This window comes from Bubalus bubalis, chromosome 4, assembly GCF_019923935.1.
Source record: "Bubalus bubalis isolate 160015118507 breed Murrah chromosome 4, NDDB_SH_1, whole genome shotgun sequence".
Lineage (NCBI taxonomy): Eukaryota > Metazoa > Chordata > Mammalia > Artiodactyla > Bovidae > Bubalus > Bubalus bubalis.
The window spans coordinates 154,649,575-154,676,117 of record NC_059160.1 but is presented as its reverse complement, the minus strand read 5'-3'; the positions used below and the strand labels follow the sequence as shown (position 1 = coordinate 154,676,117).

General features: G+C 44.7%; 1 protein-coding gene and 1 long non-coding RNA gene across 4 annotated transcripts; one reads left to right on the top strand and one right to left on the bottom strand.

Moving 5' to 3' along the window:
* Window positions 1-5,514: 5,514 nt before the first annotated feature.
* LOC102395128 (collectin-43) lies at window positions 5,515-13,789 on the bottom strand. 3 transcript variants are annotated; one of them, XM_006040850.3, is made up of 7 exons: window positions 13,641-13,789; window positions 12,143-12,344; window positions 9,333-9,440; window positions 8,903-9,010; window positions 8,433-8,549; window positions 8,161-8,244; window positions 5,515-6,066 (listed from the first exon to the last, which is right to left on the bottom strand). In XM_006040850.3, the coding sequence occupies exons 2-7, from the start codon at window positions 12,339-12,341 to the stop codon at window positions 5,681-5,683; spliced, it is 1,002 nt and encodes a 333-aa protein (XP_006040912.1). In that variant the 5' UTR covers window positions 12,342-12,344; window positions 13,641-13,789; the 3' UTR covers window positions 5,515-5,680. The 3 variants fall into 3 exon arrangements, with proteins under 3 accessions (XP_006040912.1, XP_006040911.1, XP_006040914.1); XM_006040849.3 differs by having other exon boundaries at window positions 13,596-13,752; XM_006040852.3 differs by lacking the exon at window positions 9,333-9,440 and having other exon boundaries at window positions 13,596-13,752.
* A 2,719-nt stretch (window positions 13,790-16,508) lies between these two features.
* Window positions 16,509-21,893, top strand: LOC123333455. Its single transcript, XR_006550871.2, has 2 exons — window positions 16,509-16,693; window positions 20,771-21,893. It is a non-coding gene; the product is annotated as an uncharacterized LOC123333455 (long non-coding RNA).
* The last annotated feature ends 4,650 nt before the right edge of the window (window positions 21,894-26,543 follow it).

The following is a 26,543-nucleotide window of genomic DNA, read 5'->3' as shown; positions in this document are numbered from 1 at the left end:
TAATGTGGTGTATTACATTGATTGATTTGTGGATATTGAAGAATCCTTGCATCCCTGGGATAAAGCCACTTGGTCATGGTGTATGATCTTTTTAGAGTCTTTTCTCATGAGTCACTTCTTCACATCTCATGGCCTAAGTTTGGAGTTTCACCTTCACCATCAGTCCTTCTGATGAACAATCAAGACGAGTTTTCTTTAGGATGGACTGGTTGGATCCCCTTGCAGTCCAAGGGTCTCTCAGGACTCTTCTCCAACACCACAGTTCAAAAGCATCAATTCTTCTGTTCTCATCTTTCTTTATAATCCAACTCTCACAACCATACATGACTACTGGAAAAACCATAGCTTTGACTAGATTGACCTTTATTGGCAAAGCAATGTCTCTGCTTTTTAATATGCTGTCTAGGTTGGTCATAACTTTTCTTCCAAGCAGCAAGCATCTTTTAATTTCATGGCTGCAGTTACCATCTGCAGTGATTTTGGAGCCCAGAAAAATAAAGTCAGCCACTGTTTCCACTGTTTCCCCATCTATTTGCCATGAAGTGATGGGGCCATATCTTAGTTTTCTGAATGTTGAGTTTTAAGCCAACTTTTTCACTTTCTTCTTTCACTTTCATCAAGAGGCTCTTTAGTTCTTTGCTTTTTGGCCATAAGTGTGGTGTCATCTGCATATCTGAGGTTATTGATATTTCTCCTGGCAGTCTTGATCCAGCTTGTGCTTCATCCAGTCCAGCATTTCTCATGATGTACTCTGCATGTAAGTTAAATAAGCAGGGTGACAATATACAGCCTTGACAAAATCCTTTCCCAATCTGGAACCAGTCTGTTGTTCTATGTCCTGTTCTAAGTGTTGTTTCTTGACCTACATACAGATTTCTCAGGAGGCAGGTCAGGTGGTCTGGGATTCCCATCTCTTTAAGAATTGGGTATTACAACATTTGTTAAAAACCTGATCTCTAATATGTTGCTTTACTTTATTTGTTGGTAGCCTGAATATGGCTCCCTCTAGATTAACTATTTTCTTTCTAGCTGTCTCTTTGATCACTAGATACATTATTTGTTTTCCTTTTTTACATGAAGCATTCCATTCAAAATTATTCTTCTAGTCCATAAGCTGTCCTGTGTCAAAGCCATCTGAAACAGTAGTGCAAAAAAGGAATCCTGGTCTGAAACTGGAAATATGGGTATTCTTTTATGCACAGTCCACATAGTATATACTGTTCATTATTCTCTAGTGTTGACTATAGTCATCAAGGACAACATCCTATAATCAAATTGACCCTGTTGCTTACATTCTCTACAATGTCCTCATGTGACTTCATTTTCTACTCTGAGATGAATATACAATACTGGTCCCTTCCCCATGAGTGAATGCACCAAACCAAGTTTTCCTCCATTGGTAGAAGATATAGACATATTTATTTTTATTTAATCCTTCACATTGTATGATATAACATGCAAAAATTGTTTAGCAAAATATTTGATATAAAATATTGATTCAAAATTGCTACCCCAGATTATCTCTTCACCTTGATTCTGAGAGATAATGAAAGAGAAATTCAAGCATACTTGGATTCTAGTTACTGGAATGCAAAAATTTCTTTTTTTGTTTTCTACATTGAAATATACTTGACATACAGCATTGTATATATTTCAAATGTACAACATATTAGTTTGATATATTTATATATTGTAATATGATTGCCATTGTAGTGATAATTAGCACCTCTGTCATAAAACAGTTATAATTTCTTCTTAGTGGATGGAATATTAGGTTCTAGTCTCTTAGTTTCATTACAATAGGATATTGTCTCTATTCACTAGGTATTTGATCTCTAGGACATATTTACTACCTGTTGCAAGTTTGTACACTTAAAAAACATATTCTAACCCTTCTCTCTGTCATCCCCTAGTAACCATTAACTCTATTTTTGAGTTTGTTCTTGTCTAGATTCCATGTATAAGTGATATCTTAGAGTATTTGTCTTTCTTGGTCTGACTTATTTCAGGTAGCCTAGTGTCCTCAAGATCCATCCATGTTATTGCAAATGGCAGTATATACTTCTTTCTCATGGCTGAATAATATTCCATTGTGCATATGTGTATACCTCATCTTTTTATCAATTCATTTGTTGATGGGCTCCTGTTTATTTCTATATCTGAGCTATTAAGAAAAATGAGGTAAAACACATGAGATTGCATATATCTCTTTGAAAATCTGTTTTTATTTCCTTTTGGTGTATACCCAGAAATGGGATCGCTAGATCATAGGGTGGATCTCTTTATTTATTTATTTATTTATTTATTTATTTTGAGGATCCTCCATCTTGATTTCCATAGTAGGTGAACCGACTTGCATTCCCACAAATAGTGTACATGACAAGTTCACTTTTCTTTTCATCCTTGCCAAAACTTATCATACCTTGTCTTCTTGGCGATAGCCATTCTTAAAGGTGTGAGGTGATAGCTTATTGTGGTTTTGATCTATATTTCTCTGGTTAAGTGTCTTGAACATCTTTTCATATATCTATATCCTTTTCTGTCTTTTCTTTGGGAAAATGTCTGTTTTTTTCCCTTTGCCTATTTTAAAATCAGATTATTAATGACTTGTATGAGCTCTTCTTATGTTTTGTAACTGCTATTCATGGTTTGCAAATTTTCTCCCAATGTATAGGCTGTCTTTTCATTTAATTGTTTCCTTCGCTGTGCAGAAACTTTTAAATTTGATATAGTCGCCTCATTTTTTTGTTGTTGTTTTTTGTTATTTTTTTTTTGCCTTTGTTGTTTGTGCTTTTGGCGTCATATCTAAAATATCAATACCAAGACTTGATGTTGAAGAACTGCTACCCTATGTTTTCTTCCAGAAGTTTTATGGTATCAGGTCTAATGTCTATGATTGATGTCAGTTAATGTGTTATGTGTGTGGTTATAAGATAGTGGTCCAATTTCATTGTCCTGCTTGTGCTGATCCAGTTTTCTCAACACCACTTATTGAAGAGACCACCCTTTCCCCACTGGGTGTTCTTGGCTTCCTTGTCAAATATTTTGACCATATTTGGACAATTTCTTTCTAGGCTCTCTTTTCTGCTCTATTGGTCTGTGTCTATTTTTCATCTAGAACTATACTGTTTTTATTTCTATGGCTTTGGGGAGTGTATTTTGTAATGAGGATGTGTGATACCTCCAACTTTGTTCTTCTTTATCAGGATTGCTTTGGCTACTCAAGGTCCTTTATGGTTCCATACAAATTTTGGGACTTTTCTTTATATCTGTGATGAATTCCATTAGAATTTTGATAGGGATAGAATTGACTCTATAGATGGTGACCTATATCTTTAAATTTATTATCTATCTCTAAATCTATGACTATTTTAACAATATTAATTCTTTCAATCCATGAACATCATAATCTTTCCTTTTGTTTGTACTTTTGATTTCTTTCAACAAAGTTGTATACTTTTCATTGTACAGATATTTCACTTAAGTGGTTGAATTTTTTTCTAGGCATTTTATTGTTTTAAACTATTAAAATGGGTTAATTTCTTTTATTTTTTCAGATATTTCATTATTTTAGAAATGCTTATTTCGGTATCTTGATGGTGTTGGGAAGAGGGGTGGGGCTTGGGAGTCCTATTCAGAAAAGGCCAGAGAGGGCAGTCCCTCTGATCCCTGGGATCAAAGGAAAGAGTGGCTGGTTTCCTGTCTGGAGGAGGGGCATTTACCACCCTCTCCCATGAGCCTGTGGTTCATTCAGGCCTCATTCCAATTTCTGAAGTACAGATGTCGTTTGAAATTTTTCTTTGCAGTACATTGTCAATGTAATCAACTAAGTATACAGACGCATTGATTTAAAAATTTACAAGCCAAAAGTGTAAGTTGTGGGGTCAGATGGCCTTTTTCATGAGTGAGTTGCAGCACCAGTGCTCCTGATCTCAGAGGGAGAGTACCCACGGATGGAACCTGGGTCCCCTGGATGAAACCCCAGGAATCCTAGACAACACACCACCAGGGACTACAGGCTAGAAGCAAAGTGACTCTGACTTTTCCCCCATTTGAAAGCAAGAATGTTACAAGGAGACAAAAACTGTAAATTAGACAAAAAATTTATTATTCGAGATACAGCACAATATATGGCAAAGCACACAGAGAAACAGGTTGTTTATTTAAGACAGAAGCAAGGCAGAAATACTCCCCCAGAAAGAAAGGGTATGAGCATCCTCTCTAATGAGGAGGAGTGCAGTAGTCAGAGCTAAGCAGAGTGGAGTGGTGGAGTGCAGGCATCCTGGATGAGGGGAAAAGTAGTAAAGATGTGACATAAATTAACTTATATAGAATGGTCCTTCAGGGTCTTTGCTTACCTTTGGATAATTATCCTGTTAATTTCTTCACAACTGACTGGACCATGGACCCTCCCCCAGGTGCGTGTGAAACTGTTTTCTAAGATACATCCCTTCTCAGGGGCTTATGGGTGCATGTCCACACTTATTATGGGGTGGGGCCCCTCTCTTTTCAACCTCCAAGAAGCCTTCCTGAGCATGTGTAGACAGGGAAGTCTTTGTTGAACTCAGGAGTGGGCACCTTATCTCTTTGCTTTAGCAGAGCTCAGCTTTGCCACTAGCTTTGTCCTTGGATGTCTAGGTGAGAATAAAGCTTGAATTTTACTTGATTTGACAAACACCAGGTGTCCGGCCCAGAGGCACACTATCTCCTACCTTACTAAGTGCAGGTTCCCTTCCTCTCTGTGTCTTGGTTTCCATGTCTGTAAAATGAGAAGGCTTTGACTAGATTATCCCTGAGGCAGAGTGAAGATGAACATCCCTTGTACTTCAAGGCAGGAAGAGGTTGGGGGATGAATCGAACATGGTTGGACACCCACTCTGCCTGAAACGTCAGAAGGGATTAGGATTGTGCATGGTACATTCTCTGATGAGCCACCCACAGTCACAATGTCATGGGAAGAAAGAGATCTTGGGCTGTCAAGGTCAAGGGTGAGGGTAGACTACTGGGTTTAAGTCCACTCAATCTGGCCAGAGAAGCTGGTGCTTCCCTCCACTGTGATCTCCAAGATTGCCTTGGTGAGAGGAGTCTGGGGTTTGGAGAGAGGTCCAAACAGGGCTCTACCTGGGGGAAGCATCAATAGAAGGAATTTGAAACCATGGGAGAGAATGAGCCCAAGCCTAGAGTGAGTGCAAGGAGAGAAGGGAGCCAGAGCTGAGGATCCTGCTCCCCCTCTGTGGATGTCCAGGAAGGAGGAGAGATGAGTGAAAGAGACTGAAGGATAAGAAGATTGGAGGCAGGAGAGAAAAGGGAAGGAGCAGGCAGTGACCATTGGGGTCATATATGGCCGATGGTTGGTGGAGATGGATGGCTAGACATCTATCTTGGTGAGGCAGGGGCACTGAATTTTTCAACAGGGGAGACTTGAAGACATCCTTTTAGCCCTTGCCCCTGGAAAAGCAGGCTGTGCCACCCCCCCCCCCTTTTTTTTTCTGTGACAAGACTTCCAAGTGTGAAGACAGTTTAGAACTTTATTCTAAGGAAGGAGTTCCATAGGAGGCCTGCCTTCTGGCCTCATCCCGTGGCTCAGTGAGGAAGCTGTGAGCAGCAGAGGGTCACCTTTTTATAAGGATGTTGGCAGCTCACAACCCTGGCATTCTGAGCCCCCTTCCTCCCTGGGGGCTCAGAACTCGCAGATCACGAGGCGCTCCTCCTTGCATTCTATGTCATTCCAATTGCCATCGGAATAGATCTCAAGACAGTTCTCTGGGCCTTTGTCTTTGGCCCTATTGTTGGGCTCCCCGGGGGCCCAGTTGGAATAGACCAGTGACTCCCCCGTTGGGTAGATGAACCTGCCCTCTCTGGACATGTCATTCATGCTCAGGTAAGCATGCTTGTTCTTGGCTCTGACCAGCTGTGTCACGGCATCGTTCTCGGCTGCAGAGCGTGGGGAGGCCAGCTGTCCCTCAGCCTCTCTGCAGACTTGCCAGGCATCCGAATATGATTTTACAGCACCTGCCGTCTTGAAGATCTTCTCTCCAGCAGCCAGGCCATCAGGGAAGAGCACCGCTAGGGGAAGAGGAGAGTCCTAGACTTTGTGTTCCAACCAGAATCCTCAGCCTCCCCTCCAGGTACCAGGGCAGCAGATAGGAAGAAAGTGAGGCACTTGGTTCAGAGGAGCCCTGGACCTATGATGTGCCCTGTGAGTGGTACCATGGTCTCCAGGTACCGATGAGGACCCTGGAACTCAGGTGCTTATGTAAGAGGCCCAAAGTTGTCCAGCTGTCAGATGTAGATGAGAATCAGACCCTGTTGGATGTGACACTAAAGCTCCCACGTGCACTTTCTGTTCCACCCCGTGATGTTCACCAGAATCCAGGATTTTAATTACTGTGTAAACAGGAATGCCTTCGGCAGGGAAATGACACCATGTAGCCCAGGGCAGTTCCTGAGAGTGTGGAAAACACCAAACAGGCAGCTCACTCTCACCCTTGCATGATGACTGGGCATGTGGAGTTGTCTGAGCTGTTCTGTGCTGTGTGAAGGGGTGAGGAGAAAGGGGAGGACAGAGGTGCATCTGAGAGCAGCCAAGTGCTCACCTTTGCACCGGGGGCAGTCCAGTGTTGGCTTCTGTATGCTCGCAGGTGATGCTACAGCCAGTCAGCCTCCCTGGACCACTGGGCAGGGGATCTGAGAGCTGTATGTAGGGGTTGGGGGCAGGGTGGGATCAGCTGTCTGGGCCTCAGAAGGCCATGTGTTCTGCCCCACACTGGCAATGACAGCCCAGGTGACAAGGGAAAGTCGCTTACCTTTTCAGAGTCTAATCCCTTATTTCTAAGGTAGCGATACACTATGTAACAGCATTCCTTATGTGGCGTGTTAAGTGTCTCTTTTTGTGCCATCCCATCCATACCACTCTGACTTCCAGGATCATTCATGGAAATCTTCAGGGCTCCTAAGAGGGCTCACTGGACTGGTTCAGAACCCAGGCAGCATCCTGACCCACTGCCTTTTTCCTTTGAGTAGCTTCAATAAGCAGTCGGAGACCAGATTTTCCACGGAGTCAGGGTGGCACCCAGACAGCCCTGGACAAGGACAGTGCAAGTTCGTGTGCCATGATTGGTTTACATCCCATTCATCTGGGTGATAGGTATGCCTATGTGTGCCTGTGTGTCCATGTATGTAGATGGTGTGGACTGAGTGATGTTTAGGTACACATGTGTGGCCAGCACATATGCCCAAATTCTCCTTTGTTTGTATCAGTCTCCATATGATGGAGTAAATAGGTGTGCAGATATGCTTGTGCAAGAAGGAAGACATGAACTGCTGGAAATGATCATCCCACTACTTCAATACTTAGTTGGCTTGAGTCCACAGGAGCCAGCCCTATGTTGACTCCGATGGACTTCAGAAAACTCCTTTTTCAATCACTGAGGTTTGACGACTAATGTGGATTCAAAGCTGACTTTGGAGAAAACAGAGAAGGAGAAGGTGCAGTTGGTGGAGAATCCCAGGGCACAGGGCACTCAGGTGTGTGCTCCAGGAGGCCTCAGCCTGATTAGGATCCAGACTTAGGGAAGAATGTCTGCTTTAAATACCTAAGCAGATGCAGGGAGAGTGCAGCACTGGCCAGATACTGGAGGCAGCCTGCCCCTGCCAGACTCAGAACATCTTTAGGTTGAGATTCTTGGTGGCCGCACACCAAGGTCAGGTCCCCAGCAGCCTTGAACCCCACAGGCAGCATCCCACCTGCACTCCCAGGATCAGTCCTGGATTCTCTGCTGCCCTGGGCTGTGTGGCTGCTTCTCTGTGCACTTGTACCCCTGGCCCCACAGAGGGAAGAAATGCATCGCAGGTTGGGTGACCCCTCATCTGTCATAGGAACCTGCCCAGGGTAGGCTGGGGTAAGTTCTGTTGAACTGGTGACATGGACCGCATCCTCCTCCTTGTCCCATGCATCTACTTGGGCTCCTGGAGCATGTGGGGCACGGCTCTGTCCCAGCCCTGTCCTTAGCCCCGTTCCTGCCCCAGGTCTAGGTCCAGTCTCAGTCATGGTCCCAGGAAGTCCAATTTAGACCCAAGCCCAGCGAACTCCAAGCCAAGCCCAGACTCAGTCTGAGGCCCGCCTTCAGTGGCAGCTCAGGGTCGGGTCCAGGAGCTCACCTTTCCTGTACTGAGTGACTATGTTCCGGAGGCGTTGAACTTCTCCCTCTAAGTTTCTCATCCGCTGCCTCAGAGTATCAACCTCTGTAGGAGAGAGAGGCCAAGTGAAGACAGATCCAGCGCTGCCTGGGGTCACTCAGAGCCCAGGGCTCAGGGAAGGGTGATGCATCTTGGGGGTGGGATAAGGACGTGGGATGCATGAGAGGAGATGCTGAACTGAAGAGGGCCTGCTGGCCCCTCCACACCCACTAGAGACCCCAGACCTTTCTTACCTGGGACCGAAGTCTCCCCCTTTGCTCCTTTTTCTCCAGGACCACCTCTGTCTCCCTTCAGTCCTGGGGGACCCATGGCACCTGAAGGTCCCTGTGGACCGATGGCTCCAACAGGCCCTGGGATCAGAAAAGAATTGTTGTGTGAGTTCTGGGCACACTTTCCAGCAATTTTCACCTCCCCCAGTACATGGACTGTCATATCCCCAGCAGTATGCCCTCCCCCTGTACAAATGGCCCTCAGTGCCTGGATCCTCTGCATGCATCTTCTCTGTACACTGACTGTCCCTTAACCCAACAACCAGCCTTCCCTGAACACAAATAGTCCCTGCTGCTCACATCACCCTCTCCCTGGAGACAGACAGTTCCCAGAGCCCAAAGCTGGCTCTTTCCCTGGAATGCCAGCTCTGACCTGGAGGGTGGTGGTGGTAGGCACAGGGGAACATGAGCCCAGCCCCATGTCCATTGCTCACCTGCCACCCCAGCACTTCCAGGGGCTCCAGGCTCACCAGGGGCACCTCTCTCTCCTTTAAGACCTGCGGGGCCTGGGGAACCCGGCATGCCTGGGGCACCCACTCCTCCTGAGGAAGGAACACATTGGAGAAACATGGCTGAGAGTGCGCTCGGCAGGCACCATTTCCTCAGCAGTTCAGCTTGTCACCCACAGCTCCAGGTGAAAGAGCGACCTGGGAGACTGCTCCTGACCACCTGGTCTCCTCCAGGAACAGTGTTGTGGAAATTCAGTCAGTGTAGGAATGTGGGGGGAGAGGCCCAGGCCAGGCCTACCAGGCATGGAGCTTCCAGGCTTCTTCAGGCTCTGTGCACATACCTTGGTCCCCACCACGGCTGCCAACGTCACCCCTCTCTTCTACCTCCCTCACCCGCCACATACCACCCTCCTACCTTCGGGCCCAGGTTCTCCTTTGGGGCCTGGTGTGCCTGGAGGTCCCATGCTCCCCTGCCTCCCTGAGGGGCCCTCTCTTCCAGCTGGTCCAGGCATACCTGGAGGCCCTGGGAAAAAGGACCAGCCTAGTCAGTGAAACTGAATCTCCTTGGAAGTGGAGTGCGTAAAAGATGAGGCTAAAAGATCTTTAGCCTCCTCCTAAAGATGTTGTCCCCTGAGAAGCTCCAGTCTTCCCTGAAATAACCCCATGGAAATTGAAGGCAGGAGCAGAAGGTAATGACAGAGAAGGGGATGGTTTGATGGCATCACCACCTCAAGGGACATGAGTTTGAGCAAACTCCAGGAAATAATGTAGAACAGGGAATCCTGGCATGTTGCAGTCCATGGGGTTACAAAGAGTCAGACGGGGACTGAGTGACTGAAATACAAGAAGTGTACTTAAATGCCTTATCTCCTGGCCATTTATATTCATTTATTCCACAAGTACTCACTGACATTCTACTACATACCAGGTGCTGTCATGGGATTCTTAGTGGGGAAAAAAAAAAAAAAAAAAAAAAAAAAAAACAGATAAAATCTCTTCCTTATGGAGCTTAAACTCAACTATGTAGAAATACTTAACCAAAAGGAAACTGTTTAACATATGATAATCAGATCAGAATAAGTGCCACAGAGGTAAATTGAAGCCTAGAGAATTGGTGGGGGTGTCTTCTAAATAGGATGGCCAGAGAGGGAGTCTATGAGTGAAGCTGTGATGGGGATGAGGAGTGAGCCATGGGGATGTGTATGGACTGAGCAAGGACAGGGTCCTGGGGAGGCAGGGGAATGTGCATACTCAGGGACCAAGAAGGAGCCAGTGTGGTCAGAGTCCAGGGAGTGTGGGAGGAGGGGAAGGAAATGAGCTTAGAGAGATCAGCAGAGTTGGGTGGTGGGAATGCTATGGGGTGTGAGGTTTTACTCCCAGGGGAGAATTGTCCCCCTGGACGGACTCTCTCACTGAATCCTTCTGGGCAGGAATCTCAGAGGCACTGAGGAAAGAAGGAATTGTCCCTGGAAATACAGCCCCCCAAGCAGGGTCCAGGTGTTACAGGCCCTCCACGACATGTCTGGGGCATCACCAAGTGACCCAGCCCCACCCTCTACCTCTGCTCAGGGGTCTCTCCTCTCAGGCCCATCTTGTCCTTTACATCAGGTTCTTGGGAACATGTGTGTCAGAATCTGTGGGGCAGGTTGTCCCCAGTGCAGACTCTGGTCCCACCCAGCCCTACTGGTCAGGACCTGAGGATGCTCGGATCTCCAGGAAATTCTCAGACCCATCACCGTTGAAGGACAACAGTGCCTGGATCTGGGGAGGCAGTGTGGAGCCTGGTCTTGGCCCGACTGTGCGCTGTTCTGTCTCCAAGCACCAACCCAAGGCCAGCTTGGAATGCACAAAAAGGGAGGTCTGGGCTACATCATGAAGCTGAGAGCCACTGTAGGGAAAGTCTCCACCCCACCCCCTGCCCTGGGATTCAATTCAGGACACTCTGGGAGCTAGAGAATGCTAGTACCTTGAATACCACCCCCCACTATTGAGTTCACTTCTAGGCAGCCTTATTAAGGCCCAGTTCATTCATGCTGGAAGCTACTTTCTGTCTGTAAAGGACAGACAGATACTTACAAAGACTGGGGTGTGTAGGAACCAGCAACAAAGATCCTGCAAATGTTGCTCATTTCCTTCTTCCCCAGCCAAAATACAAACTAGAGAAAGTTCAAAGACCTCAGTTGATCCCTCCACAGCCCTGGTTCAGTGCCACAGTGGTGCCCTCATCCTTGTTGCTGGTTCATTGAATTCTCACTTCTTGCCAGTAACACCCAGATCTTCTCCTGTGGGGCACTGTTTCTCAGACACTTCCCTTAATAAGGAGTATCTTGGGAAACCTCAGGAGAATCCACCTGATTGCTGATTACAGCAAGAGGATGCAACATTATCCTAAAGCCTCACCAAAATAATAATAATAATAATAAAAAATGTGGTGGTGGGGGAAGGCTTGGCTCAACTATTTGTCACTGTGTGGTCATATTATTCCCTTCCAAAGATGAGCAAATTGAGACTCAGAAACACTGAGTGACTTTTCCCTAGGGGACTGTTGTTGAAACAGAGCTAGTAGACAAGCACAGATGTGTCTGAAAAAGAAACTCATGTCCTTTTCGCCTTCCAGGTTGGGTCTCACTTAGCATCTTTGTGTCACAATTGTCTTCCCTGTCAAATGATATTGATGCATCACTTGTTAGAGTTTTGGTGGGATTAAATAAACTACTCAAGGGAACTCCTAAGCACAGGGCTGGACTGTGAAATATAAGCTTCCTTTCTTTCCCTCTGTAATATATTTAGGGAAAATCCTTTTATTCAGGCTTGCGTATGGAGCTACAGTGTCTCAGCCTTTCCCACCCATCATGGAGTAGAACTTAATTAAATATTAAAAATCTTTAACAACCTGCAGAAGCACCATTCCAAATGGACAGTAGTTAAGTTCTAGAGCAGATGACTCCAAATACCAGTCATTTACTCTGTGCGTTTTGGGCTGGTGGGAGTCAGAAGATTCAAGGGGAGGAATAAGGACAGCTAGTGATGAAGCTGGAGGCTCAGGGCAGCCAGTCTTAGCGAACCAGTAAAGCCGTGTTTTAGGTGGGCTCAAAATCTGGGTGAAACCCACCCATTTAGGAAGAAGATTATCTATAAGGCTTCACCTACAGAAGACTCAGTTTCTGGCTTGGTTACAAGTGCCCACCCCTTCCCACCAAGACAGGCCCATGGTCCCAGCTCTACCTGGATCTCCCTTCTCCCCCTGGGGGCCTTCTTTCCCATCTCGTCCATCATGACCACGAAGGCTATCTGCTGGCGGAGCACACACAACCAGGGTGCAGGGATCGGTGAGGGTTTTCTCAGAATAGACATCCATTTCTTCACCCAGGAAACTCTGGGACTGTGTGAGCAGGAGCAACATGGAGAGAGGGAGGGGAAGCATGTCCTAGGCAGAGGAATACAAAGAGGGGCTGCTCTCGGTCCAAGGATGAGGATTAGGGCTGGCCCAGCTCCTTGAGATCAGGAGAAGCCCTTCCCTCATCTCCTCTCCCATCCTCTGGAGACAAGAGCAGCAGGGCTCTGAAAGCAGTTTATGGAAAGTTAGGATAAGGTCTGGCCAGAGAGGACATGAGTGGACCAGCTGGGCCTCTAACCTGGTCTGCCAGCAGCATGAACCTCCTCTCAGATGCTCTGTGTCATCCCTTTTTGGGCTTATCATCCTTGCCAGGGGCACTGTGACCAGGATGTAGAATTCCTCACTGAGGCCATTGTCACACCAGGGGGGACTCACTGAGGGCCCTCGGGTGGGACCTGTCCCCTCTCTGGACCTGCTTATCCTTTTCTGTATCAGTAAGGTGGTTGACTTAGCTGTGACAAGGCAGACTTGTTTCCTCTCACTTGCTGTTCTGGATAGACTAGTATTGGAGGTCTGCAGTGCTGTCTGAAGAAAAGCCAGCATCCTAAACTGGGTGAGGTCTGTCCTGAGCACAGGATGGGTGCATGACTGTGTGTTTACCAGGGTTTGTCATTCCTGAGCTCCATGAGAAAAGTCCCTGGCATACGTAGAGTCTGTCCAGACTTCCAAGAGGAGTTGGGCCAGCGGCCTCATGGAGGAAGGGACATGTGAGATGCACAGTTAGCGGAAGGCTGGCTTCAGGGGACAAAGAGCAGATGTCCAATAGAGCTTCCAGTTACCATCAGAAAGGGACTGAGGAGCTAAGTGAGATCAGGGGTGTGTACAGGACATGGGTCAGTCCCACTGTTGGGCTTCTTTCTTCTCTGAGGCAGAAACTGTAAAGCTTTGACCATGGAAAGGGCTCATGGGCATTGGAAAGACTTCAAAGAAAGCCTGAGTGATCTGTGCAAAAAAAGACAGAGGGCCACTGGCTGGCTGAGGTAGTGGGAGGGAAGGGGCTTTCTGAACAGAGAAGTGCCTCCTTCCAAGAGGACCATGAATTGCATTTTCCATGGGGAAAATGGCATCAGAGATCTGGTTGTATGTCACATCCAACTCTCCCCTCCTCCCAGCCCAGGAAACACATCTCCCACCAAATGAAAGGAACACAGTGCAGAGCATCCATTACTACCTTGTGCCCCACCTCCAACACCCACCCTCCTAGACTGTAACAGCTCCATAGACACTGCCTTCCTCAGCACCAGTGGGATAAAGCCCCCGTTCAGGAAGGAAGATACTCACTGGACACAGGAAAGCAAGTTGAGAGGCTAGGACAGAGACACTCACAGTTGTGTCCTCTAGGGTTTCAGATCCTCCCTCCACGCAAATTGAAGTTCCTCAGCCAATATTGAGTATTTATACCTGCTCTGTCACCTGAGGTTCCAGTGCCAGTTTCCAGAGAAAAGATTGACAAATTTTGGCTTGTTGACTCAGTCAATTCGCCCCCACCTGGGTTCTGGACATTTGCTGTTGATGTTCATGGCACTGAACACACACTAGAGTTCAAAGAGCACCCTCAGCCCAGGATCTCATGGGTTCCTCACTGCAGCCCTGAGAGTTTAGTGGCAGCGTCAGTGTCTGTGTTTCATGGATGTCCAGGAATCCAAGGTCCAGAGAAGACCAGCAAGTTGCACAATCATCTAGAGCTCTTGCAAAAGCAGCCTGCCTCTGCTTTTGAAGAAGAAACAGCACCCGCTGTGCCCATTTCCCTTCCTTCTCATCTCAATGTTACTGTTCAGACACTAGCAAAGAGCTGGGAGCTTCCTGGCAGATCTGAGCAGGAGTGGGGCAGGTAGAGGGGCTGCTGAGGCAACAGCCTGTGGGGGGCAGTGTCTGGGGGAGCTGCCACCCAACAAGGGTCACTCTTTTGCTTTCTGCTGTATCTAGGACAGCCCTCCACTTGCCTTTTATACGATTGTTGTTGTTCAGTGATTAAGTTGTGTCTGACTCTTTGTTACCCCGTGGACTTCAGCATGCCAGGCTTCCCTCAGTTCAGTTTAGTTGCTCAAGTCGTGTCCAACTCTTGGACCCCATGGACTGCAGCAAGCCAGGCTTCCTTGTCCATCACCAATTCCCAGAGTTTACTCAACTCATTTCCATCGAATCGGTGATGCAGTCAACCATCTCATCCTCTGTCGTCCCATTTTCCTCCTGCCTTCGATCTTTTCCAGAATCAGGGTCTTTTCAAATGAGTTAGTTCTTTGCATCAGGTGGCCAAAGTATTGGAGCCATCCTCCCTTAACTTGATTGCCCTAATCTCTCCACTGTTTTAGCCAGTGTTTCTTCATGATGTGGCCCTAGTGGCCAGTTCGGATCCCCAAGCTGCTGATACACTGTTGTAACCATCACAGGGCAACTCTCATTCCCGGTGACTGTGGGCTAGTTGTTGGCATCTCTGCTTGCCTGTAGTTCCCTGTGACTTATTTCTTCCATCAACCCTTCCCTTAGAGAGAACTGGCCTCTCTTGGAATGTGAAGTCACACAAAGGAAACACCACATTCTGTGCTATAATGGGGTCCAAGGGCATGGACTGGACCCCATTACAGGGGGTGCCCAAAAGGCAAGTGGACCCCATATAGGGGGTCCCCAAAAGGCAAGTGGAGGGCTGTCCTAGATACAGCAGAAAGCAAAAGAGTGACCCCTGTTGGGTGGCAGCTCCCCCAGACACTGCCCCCAACAGGCTGTTGCCTCAGCAGCCCCTCTACCTGCTCCACTCCTGCTCATAGAGTGGGGAAGGATTCTATGGTCTCTTCCCAGGTCTGTACATCAGCAACCCCAGGTCTCCAGCCTCCCTTTTGGCCACCTCATTGGATGTGCTGACCTGCTCCTGGGCTTTGATCCTCCTTGTATGTTATGGAATCTATGATGTCAGCTTTCCTCAAAGGTACGGAAAGGCCTTCTCTTTTCTATATTGCAATTTTTTGAAGCAAGATCCTGTAGCTCAGGACCTGGGCCCCTAAAGCTTGAGCTCTTCTCTATTCTGTAAATAACACCCAGCCCCCTCTATTCTAGGATGTTCACACACCACCGAGAGATCTAATCAGCATGGAAGTTGAACTGAACCCTTGCTCTCCTCTCCCCACAAAGCCTAATTGTCAAGTCTTATCCTGGTGACTAGACAAACTCTCCTTATATACGGTGACTTTCATTTCAGGAGTCCTATACTTCATCTCGGGAGAAGGCAATGGCAACCCACTCCAGTACTCTTGCCTGGAAAATCCCATGGATGGAGGAGCCTGGTAGGCTGCAGTCCATGGGGTCGCTAGGAGTCAGACACGACTGAGCGACTTCACTTTCACTTTTCACTTTCATGCATTGGAGAAGGCAATGGCAACCCACTCCAGTACTCTTGCCTGGAAAATCCCATGGATGGAGGAGCCTGGTGGGCTGCCGTCTATGGGGTCGCACAGAGTCGGACACGACTGAAGCAATGTAGCAGCAGCAGCAGCAGCATACTTCATCTCTTCCTGCAAGTTGCTCTATTAACTCCTGCCTCCTAGACTGTCAAATACATCCTTCATGCCCTTGGACCCCATTATACCACAGAATGTGGTGTTTCCTTTGTGTGACTTCACATTCCAAGAGAGGCCAGTTCTATTTATGATCAAACCCAGACACTCCTGGTTCAGTGATACCCTTTGCTTTTCTCAATTCCACTGACACAGGTGAGAAGAATCAGATTTTAAATGGTGATCACAATGTCTTTCACACAGAGGATCACTGGGCCACCATTTCTTCCCAGACAGAATCCTGTATGACTGCACAGTTTCTCTAGGGGCTAATCACTGGTGCCATACTGCAGTCCCAGCAACATCCGCAGTCCCTGGTGGACTTCATTCACTGCACTTGCCTCAGCGCTAAGCTGTGTAGCCTCCGGAATTTTTCCAGATGCTTCTGCACATTACTGTTGAAGCTCCCAGATCAGTGGGCCCATGCAGGGTCAGGCCACTCAAGATGGCTTCCTCTTGTTCTCTGTTCATTCCTCTGCTAGACTAGTCCCTGCTTCACTCGCATGACCATCCAAACCTCTTAATTATAGGGCTTAATAGTAACTGCCTGCATGCTTGCTGCCCAGTTGCTGGTTTTCCTGGTAACTGATGAGCCAAACTGATGTCAATACCCCTATAAATGGAAGGCTCCTCCCTCAAAGAGTGGAGATTGCCACAGTGTGCCTCCTGCTGCCTGCTGACCATGGCATGTTGTTGCTCCAGGGCTCTTCCTCTTTGGGTGTTTGTCTGATAAGCGGTGGATGTCTCTCCCGCTGTCTCTCAGCTCTTTCTTTGGTCTCAAGGCTGGGCATCTACAAGTGTGCAGGCCTGTGTGTTGCAGCCCAACAATTGGTGAGTCACCCAGAAGGCTGCTGAAACCCCCATGAGGGCCAAATTTTGATGAATACAGATGGGGAAGGAAAAATTATGGGGTTAATCCTGGGGTGGCTGTCCACTAGCATGTGGGTTCCTGTGGAATCTGACTACTGTAAGAGATATTTCTCTCTTCCATTATACTGATGACATCCTGCTAACCTCAGTCTCTTTCCAGTTTAAAAGTAGCAGCCTGGTGCTTTTGGTTCACCGGACTGCATGGGGAGGGCTTGTGATACAGGCAAAACACAAGAGTCTTTCTGACTTTATTGCTTTTTACAAAGTACAAACATACCCCTGACCCACCACCTCTAAAAAATTACAGACACAGGCTTTAGGGACATAAACTTAGGGGCAGGATTGGGAATTGGATGGGGCCAGTCACCCTGAACCATTTGTTTGGAACCTGTGGAAATGCTGAAATAATAAGAGTAGCCTTGGGCTACACACACACACACAAAACACCCCCACTTTAGCAGCCATGAAGTTCAGAAATGGACTGATAAAAATGCCATACGCTGGAGATTCCCCCTGCCCTATAGCCCTACCACTGCCAGGCTAGTTGAAGGATAAGTGGACTACTTAAAAAACAACTTATACAGGAAACCCACTGTCTCAACCTGTGAACCAGTAGGCTAACTTCAATCCCACAAACTTGTAACTAAATATTCCAGGAGTAATCACTCCAGGGCCTAAATTGTGTTAACCAAAGGAACAAGTCATCGCCATCTGAGTTCAATGATTAACCACCCAGGTCATTGCCAGAGAATGGTCAGGAGAATAACTCACTTTTGTCTTTGCCACAGGATCTACCCCGCAGGGAAGATATTGTTAGTGGCCCTGGGACTGGTAGGGAAATCCCCCATGTTTTAGGTTTGTAGCCCCGTGGGGGTTAGTATTAGTACCAGAAGGGGACTTACAGATTTCATCTGGCACCACCTAAGATAATTACACCAGGCCTCCTTATGGAGAAAGGCACCATTGTATTAACACTGTGGTCTGTCACACCCTCTCCAGTATTTGATACTGGCTATGGGGACTGAGGTTGCGTAATGATACTGCAGCCCAGACTAAAACCATAGACAAGGGTGGCATTATGTCAGAATGGTGCTTCTGCTTGGATTTTATTAATGGTCATGATCTTCCCTGCATTGAGCCTGTTAAACATCTTATATTTCATCTCTAGTCCGAGCAGAGGGAATCTGCAGACAGGGCAACAATAGTAACCTCACTACTAAATGAGTCTGATTGTTAGGTTCGCAGCGAGAGGCCTTTGTTGTCTTCCTCTGGAATTCCATGAAAAATTGACCCAATTAATGCCTGGCTCCAAAGTTAGCCCATCTTTTGGACTCCCAGCACTCTCTAGTGCTGTGGTGTGTATTGTATGTGTGGGATCTGTTTGCAGTGCACCTTGATATATCTGATCCCAGGGATATCAGGAAGGGGGGGGATTAGATATTGTGGGGGTCGGGCAGGTTATGTAGGGGATTAGCAGGCCATTCAAGATAGCTGTTCCCTTGTTCTCTCTACATCCCCTGCTCAACCAGTTCGTGCTTCACATGACTATCCAATCCTCTTAATTATAGGGCTTAAAGAAACTGCCTACATGCTTGCTCCTAACCTACCTTCTGGTTTCCGTGGTAACTGATAAGCCAACCTGATGTCAATTCCCCCTGTAAATGGCAGCCTCTCTTCCTCCAGTGTCACAGATTGCTGCCCTGTCCTGCCTGCCATACATGGTGGCATGTTGCTCTAGGACCCTCCATCAGACATGTCGGATCCCCTGTCGAATAATCACTGATATCTTTTTCACTGTGTCACTCTGTCTTCAGTCTCAAGGCAGGGCATCTTCAAGGCTTGCAGGCCTGTGAGGTACAGCTCAACAGCAGTGAACAGGGTGCTTGGGTCCCAGGGAACAGTCAGGGAGGTGGCACTGGGGCCTTCTGCCAGGGCATTCACAGACCTACTTCTGCTCTGTTCTGTGTGCTGAGTTCTTTGATTCTAAAGCCATGTCTAGGGCAGAAAAAATGGTGACATGGACATCAGAAGAAGTAAGAATCCAGTTTGGTTTCCCACCAATCTGTCAGGCAGAGGGCAATATCTCTTGGGCCTAATCTTGGGGGTTGTATTTATACCCTTCATCTGGTCCTTGCAAACTAGGTACAAATTCAGGGCAAGCGTCTAAGCTAGCTAGCAGTGGCTGCTCCATTGGTTGGTTAAAATGATGGACTGCTCAACACTATTATTCCTCTTTCTCTTCTGTTTCTTGAAAGTTGATGTCTTAATATCTCCCATTTTTTGAGTCCTAGGGTAAATAGTGATCTGCCTCCCAGAGGCCCATTTGAATGGATGGTCAAGAAAGATAGTCCATGAAACAATGAAGGATTATCCTTGGTTGTGGTGGAAACACAATTGCCTCTGGTTGAGAAATGTTATCTCTCTAAGCTATGAAGATAGTGGTTTGGGGTATATCAGAGTCTAAGTCCTCAGGTATATAGGCATCCCTTAAAGCCTTTCCCCTATCTGCTAAGAGCTGTGATCCAAATGAAAAACCACCTTCTGTGGCTCAGATGCCTTCCATGACACAGACATGGATTGAAATTCATGCCTTCAGCACCTGTGCCCACTTGATGTGACTACAAGTGGACATATGGTCAGACACAGGCTCCCACCAAGTCCAGATTCAAAACACCTGAGACTTTAATCAACACACTTCTTACAAGGCTGTATCAGGAGAGGCACTCTCCTGATGAGGCTGAATTTCCTCTCCTTCCTTCCTTCCTTATTACTCCTTATTACTCCTTCAACTGGCTTGCCAGACCTTGAGGCCTAACAGAAGAACACAAGGTCTGGCAAGTCAGTTGGAACAGAAGAGCCATGAGGAACAGAACACAAGGCCTGGCAAGCCAGTTGAAGGAGGATCATAAGTTCTTGGATACAAATGAGTCTTTCAGAGACTCTGATATACCCCAAACCACTATCTTCATAACTTAGAGAGAGAACATTTCTCAACTAGAGGCAATTGTGTTTCCACTCCAACCAAGGATAAGGGCACTGACCCTAGATGTTGAGATTATTCTGAGGGGTAGAGGAGGGTGGATTTGGGGCAGGGTCTGTATGGGCTCCCAGGGTTCTCTGGCCCAAGATTCTGATGAACCAATATTGCCTTTGTTTCCATATTTACTTCAGGACTTACCAGTCAGGCAGTCCTCAGCACAGGTGTACTTTCCAGATAAGGGATAAAGTAATAAGGAACATGCCCAACCAGCCTAATCCTTCATTGTTTCATGGACTTTCTTTCTTGACCATCCATTCAAATGGGCCTGGAACCACTCAGCCACCTGTGGCCACTTGTGTTTCCAAGGGATGCACATTAACTACTAGGATTTGAGTTAGTGCTGACTTGGGCGCCCAAAAGGCATCAAGATAAATATGTCTTCCTGGGAGTTCCCTGATAGCCTAGTGGTTAGGATTCCCAGCTTTCACTTCTGTGACCCGGGTGCAGTCCCTGGTCAGGGAACTGAAATCCCATAAGTTACACTGGCCAAAACAAAAACCAGAAAAAGAAAAAAGTCTTCTTCCCCACGTGCTCTCAGACTGAAGTCCCTGTAACCCATGTCTTATTGCTTTTGTTTTTGGCTGCAGCATGAGAGATCCTAGTTCTCCGACTAGGTATGGAACCCATGCCTCCTGTGTTGGAAGCACAGAGTTTTAACCCCTGGATCTCCAGGGAATTCCCCCATAGCATATTGATAACTATAAAACTTGCAAAAAATCTTATCTCTAATAAGTTGCTTTATTTGTTGGTAGTCCAAATATGGCTTCTCCTAGAATAGTTTTCTTTCTGGCTCTCTTTGATCACTGGATACATTAAGTTTTCTTTCCTTTTTATGTGGACTATTCCATTCAAAATTATTCTACAGATCTGGTCTTTAACTGTCCTATGTCAAACCCGTCTTAAACATTACAAAAAAGAAATCCTGGTCTGAAAACTAGGAAAATCGGTGTTATTTTAATCCGGAGATCTCACGCTATTTTTTGTTCATTGTTCTGCAGCATTGATTGCAGTGATCAAGGACAATGTACCATCAAGTTGACCCTGTTGCTTGCATTCTCGACAGTGTTCACATGTGGCTTCATTTTCTACTATGAGGTGAATAACCAGGACAGTTCCCTTCCCCATCAGTGAATGGACCAAACCAAGTTTTCCTCCATTGGTAGAAGATGCAGAAAAATTCATTATGTAATCCTTCATATTCTATGATATAACATGCAAAAATTTCTTAGCAAAATACTTTATATACACTATTGATTCAATCGTGCTAGCCCAGGTTGTCTCTACCTTGACGCTGAGAGATAAAGAAAGAGAAATTCAAGCATACCTGGATTCTAGTTTCTGGAATGCCAATTGCTTTTTTGATTGAAATACACTGTATAAATTGAAAGTGTTGTTGTTCAGTTGCTCAGTCATGGCCAACTGTTTGCGACCCCATGGACTGCAGCATGCCAGGCTTCCCTGTCCTTTACCATCTCCCAGAGCCTGCTCAAACTCATGTCTATTGTTTCAGTGATGCCATCCAACCATCTCATCTTCTGTTGTCTCTGTCTCCCACCAAACCTAAATGTACAACATATTAATTTGATGCATATGTGTATTGTAATATGATTTCCATTGTAGGGATAATTAGCACCTCTATCATAAAACTTAATTTCTTTTTAGTGAATGAAATATTACATTCTAGTATCTTAACATACAATAGAATATTGTTGTCTGTATTCACTATGTGATGTATTTGATCTCTAGGACATATTTATTACTTGTTGCAAGTTTGTACACTACAAAATATGTTCTAACTCCCCCCACCCCCCAACTGATTCCCCTAGTAACTGTATACTCTGTTTTTATGAATTTGGCTGTTTTTCATTTCCAAGTGTAAGTGATATCTTAAGTATTTGTCTTTCTCTGCCTGACTTATGTCACTTAGTCTAATGTCCTCAAGATCCATCCATGTTGTTGCAAATGTCAGGATATACTTCTTATGGCTGAATAATATTCCGTTGTGCGAATGTGTATATCTCATGTTTTTTATCCATTCATTTGTTGATGGGTACCTAGTTGTTTTTACATCTGAGCTATTAAGAATAATGCTAAAAAAACATAGGAGTGCATCTATCTCTTTAAAAACCTGTTTTCATTTCCTTTTGGTGTATACCCAGAAATGGAACTGCTAGATCATTGGGTAGATCTCTTTAATTTTTTGAAGAATCTCTGTATTGTTTTCCATAGTAGCTGAACCGACTTGCATTCCCACAAAGAGTGTACACAACAAGTTCACTTTTCTTTTTCTTCTTGTCAAAACTTGCCATCCCTTGTCCTCTTGGTGATAGCCATTCTTAAAGGTGTGAGGTGATAGTTTATTGTGGTTTTGATGCATATTTCTCTGATTAGTTCCTTTGAGCATCTTTTCATATACCTGTTAACCATTTATGTGTTTTCTTTGGGAAAATGTTTGTTTCAACCCTTTGCCCATTTTAAAATCAGATTGCTGTTGAGTTGTATGAGTTCTTCACATGTTTTGGATATTAACCACTGTACTTGGTTTGCAAAAATTTTCTCCTGTTGCTTGCCGTTTCATTTAATTGTTTCTTTTGCTGTGCAGAGGCTTCTAAATTTGATGTAGTCACGTTGGTTTTTTGTTTTTGTTGTGTGTGCCTTTGGAGTCATATCTAAAAGCTCATTACCAAGACCGATGTTGAAGAACTTCTACCCTGTTTTCTTCCTGGAGTATTATGATATCATGCCCTATATTTATGACTGATTTTGAGTGAATATTTGTGACTGTTTTATGATAGTGGTCCAGTTTGATTGTTCTGCAGCTTGATCCAGTTTTCTCAAAACCACTGACTGAAGAGACTGTCCTTTCCCCATTAGGTGTTCTTGGCTCTAGTCTCAAATATTTTTACCATATTTATATGGTTTCATTCTGGATTCTTTGTTCTGTTCTACTGGTCTGTGTGTTTATTTTTATTCTAGAACCATATTATTACTCTTGATTTGTGGTGTATGTTTAAATCAGGTGGTGTGAATCTCCAACTTTGTTCTTCCTCAGAATTACTTTGGCTATTCAGGGTCTTTTGTGATCCATACAGATTTGGGACTTTTGTTTCTATTTCTGTGAAAATTTCCATTAGAATTTGAAAGGGATGGAATTAAAACTCTAAGTGTTGACCTATATCTATAAATCTATTTTCTATATTTAAATCTATGACCATTTTCACAATATTAATTCTTTCAATCAATAAACATCGAATGTCTTTCCATTTTTTTTTGCCTCTGACTTCTTTCAACAAAACTGTGTACTTTTCATTGAGCAGGCATTTCACTTAAGTGATTAAATTTTTTCTAGGCATGTTATTGTTTTAAGCTATTGAAAAGGTCTAATTTATTTCCTTTCCAGATATCTCATTTTTTGTTATATACTAATACTGATTTCTGTATGTTGATTTTTTTTTTCAGTTTTACTGACTTTGTTTCCAACAATTTTGGTTTGTCTTTGGGATTTTCTATATGTAAAGTTATATGCAAGGAATGACAATTTACTTCTTTTTTATTTAGATGCACTTCATTTCTTTGTGTTGCCTAAATATTCTGGCTGGGACTTCCAGTGCTATGTTGAATAAGAGTGATAAGAGAGGGTATCTTAGCCATCTGTATGTCTCCTTTGGAGAAATGTCTATTTAGTTCTTTGGCCCATTTTTTGACTGGTGCATTTATTTTTTTGGCTTTGAGCTGTAGGAGTTGCTTGTATATTTTTGAGATTAGTTGTTGTCAGTTGCTTCATTTGCTATTATTTTCTCCCATTCTGAAGGCTGTCTTTTGACCTTGCTTATAGTTTCCTTTGTGGTGCAGAAGCTTTAAGTTTAATTAGGTCCCATTTGTTTCTTTTTGCTTTTATTTCCAATATTCTGGGAGGTGGGTCATAGAGGGTCCTGCTGTGATGTATGCCGGAGAGTGTTTTGCCTATGATGTCCTCTAGGAGTTTTATAGTTTCTGGTCTTACGTTTAGATCTTTAATCCATTTGGAGTTAATTTTTGTGTATGGTGTTAGAAAGTGTTCTAGTTTCATTCTTTTACTAGTGGTTGACAGTTTTCCCAGCACCACTTGTTAAAGAGATTGTCTTTTCTCCATTGTATATTCTTGCCACCTTTGTCAAAGATAAGGTGTCCTTAGGTGTGTAGATTAATCTCTGGGCTTCTATTTTGTTCCATTGATCTATATGTCTGTCTTTGTGCCAGTACCATACTGTCTTGATGACTGTGGCTTTGTAGTAGAGCCTGAAGTCAGGCAGGTTGATTCCTCCAGTTCCATTCCTTTTTCTCAAGATTGCTTTGGCTATTCGAGGTTTTTTATATTTCCATACAAATTGTGAAATTATTTGTTCTAGCTCTGTGAAAAATATTGTTGGTAGCTTGATAGGGATTGTATTGAATCTATAGATTGCTTTGGGAAGTATACTCATTTTCACTATATTGATTCTTCCAATCCATGAACATGGTATATTTCTCCATCTATTAGTGTCCTCTTTGATTTCTTTCACCAGTGTTTTACAGTTTTCTATATATCAGTCTTTAGTTTCTTTAGGTAGATATATTCCTAAGTATTTTATTCTTTTTGTTGCAATGGTGAATGGAATTGTTTCCTTAATTTCTCTGTTTTCTCATTATTAGTGCATAGGAATGCAAGGGATTTCTGTGTGTTGATTTTATATCCTGCCACTTTACTATATTCATTGATTAGTTCTAGTAATTTTCTGGTGGAGTCTAGGGTTTTCTATGTAGAGAATCATGTCATCTGCAAACAGTGAGAGTTTTACTTCTTGTTTTCCAATCTGGATTCCTTTTATTTCTTTTTCTGCTCTGATTGCTGTGGCCAAAACTTCCAAAACTATGTTGAATAGTAATGGTGAAAGTGGGCACCCTTGTCTTGTTCCTGACTTTAGGGGAAATGCTTTCAATTTTTCACCATTGAGGATAATGTTTGCTGTGGGTTTGTCATATATAGCTTTTATTATGTTGAGGTGTGTTCCTTCTATTCCTGGTTTCTGGAGAGTTTTTACCATAAATGTATGTTGAATTTTGTCAAAGGGTCTCTCTGCATATTGAGATAATCATATGGCTTTTATTTTTCAATTTGTTAATGTGGTGTATTACATTGATTGATTTTGTGGATATTGAAGAATCCTTGCATCCCTGGGATAAAGCCCACTTGGTCATGATGCATGATCTTTTTAATGTGTTATTGGATTCTCATTGCTAGAATTTCATTAAGGATTTTTGCATCTATGTTCATCACTGATATTGGCCTGTAATTTTCTCTTTTTTTGGCATCTTTGTCAGGTTTTGGTATTAGGGTGATGGTGGCCTCATAGAATAAGTTTGGAAGTTTACCTTCCTCTGCAATTTTCTGGAAGAGTTTGAGTAGGGTAGGTGTTCAGTTTAGTTCAGTCACTCAGTCGTGTCCGACTCTTTGCAACCTCATGAATCACAGCACGCCAGGCCTCCCTGTCCACCACCAACTCCCGGGTTTCACCCAGACTCACGTCCATCGAGTCAGTGATGCCATCCAGCCATCTCATCCTCTGTCGTCCTCTTCTCCTCCTGCTCCCAATCCCTCCCAGCATCAGAGTCTTTTCCAATGAGTCAACTCTTCTCATGAGGTGGCCAAAGTACTGGAGTTTCAGCTTTAGCATCATTCCTTCCAAAGAAATCCCAGGGCTGATCTCCTTAGCTCTTCTCTAAATTTTAAGAAGACATACAGATGGCTAACAAACACATGAAAAGATGCTCAACATCACTCATTATCAGAGAAATGCAAATCAAAACCACAATGAGGTATTATTTCACGGCAGTCAAAATGGCTGCTATCCAAAAGTCTACAAGCAATAAATGCTGGAGAGGGTGTGGAGAAAAGGGAACCCTCTTCCACTGTTGTGGGAATGCAAACTAGTACAGTCACTATGGAGAGCAGTGGGGAGATTCCTTAAAAAAACTGGAAATAGAACTGCCTTATGACCCAGCAATCTCACTGCTGGGCATACACACTGAGGAAACCAGAAGGGAAAGAGACACGTGTACCCCAATGTTCATCGCAGCACTGTTTATAATAGCCAGGACATGGAAGCAACCTAGATGTCCATCAGCAGATGAATGGATAAGAAAGCAGTGGTATATATATACAATGGAGTATTACTCAGCCATTAAAAACAATACATTTGAATCAGTTCTAATGAGGTGGATGAAACGGAGCCTATTATACAGAGTGAAGTAAGTCAGAAAGAAAAACACCAATACAGTATACTAAGGCATGCATATGGAATTTAGAAAGATGGTAACGATAACCCTGTATGCGAGACAGCAAAAGAGACACAGATGTATAGAACAGTCTTTTGGACTCTGTGGGAGAGGGAGAGGGTGGGATGATTTGGGAGAATGGCACTGAAACATGTATAATATCATATATGAAACTAATCGCCAGTCCAGGTTCTATGCATGATACTGGATGCTTGGGGCTGGTGCACTGAGACAACCCAGAGGGATGGTACGGGGAGGGAGGAGGGAGGAGGGGTTCAGGATCAGGAACACGTGTATACCTGTGGTGGATTCATGTTGATGTATGGCAAAACCAATACAGTATTGTAAAGTAATTAACCTCCAATTAAAATAAATTAAAAAAAAAAGAGAGGGTATCTTTCTGACTCAGCTGGTAAAGAATCTGCATGCAATGCAGGAGACCTGGGTTTGATTCCTGGGTTGGGAAGATCCCCTGGA

Coding starts and splice junctions, on each gene's coding strand:
- LOC102395128 (XM_006040850.3), bottom strand. CDS start 12,341: ATGCTTCCCCTCCCTCTCTCCATGTTGCTCCTGCTCACACAGTCCCAG. Junction 9,441..12,142: donor GGGGGAGAAGGGAGATCCAG/GTAGAGCTGGGA, acceptor CCTTTTTCCCAG/GGCCTCCAGGTATGCCTGGA. Junction 6,067..8,160: donor AGTCACTCAGTACAGGAAAG/GTGAGCTCCTGG, acceptor CTCTTCCCCTAG/CGGTGCTCTTCCCTGATGGC.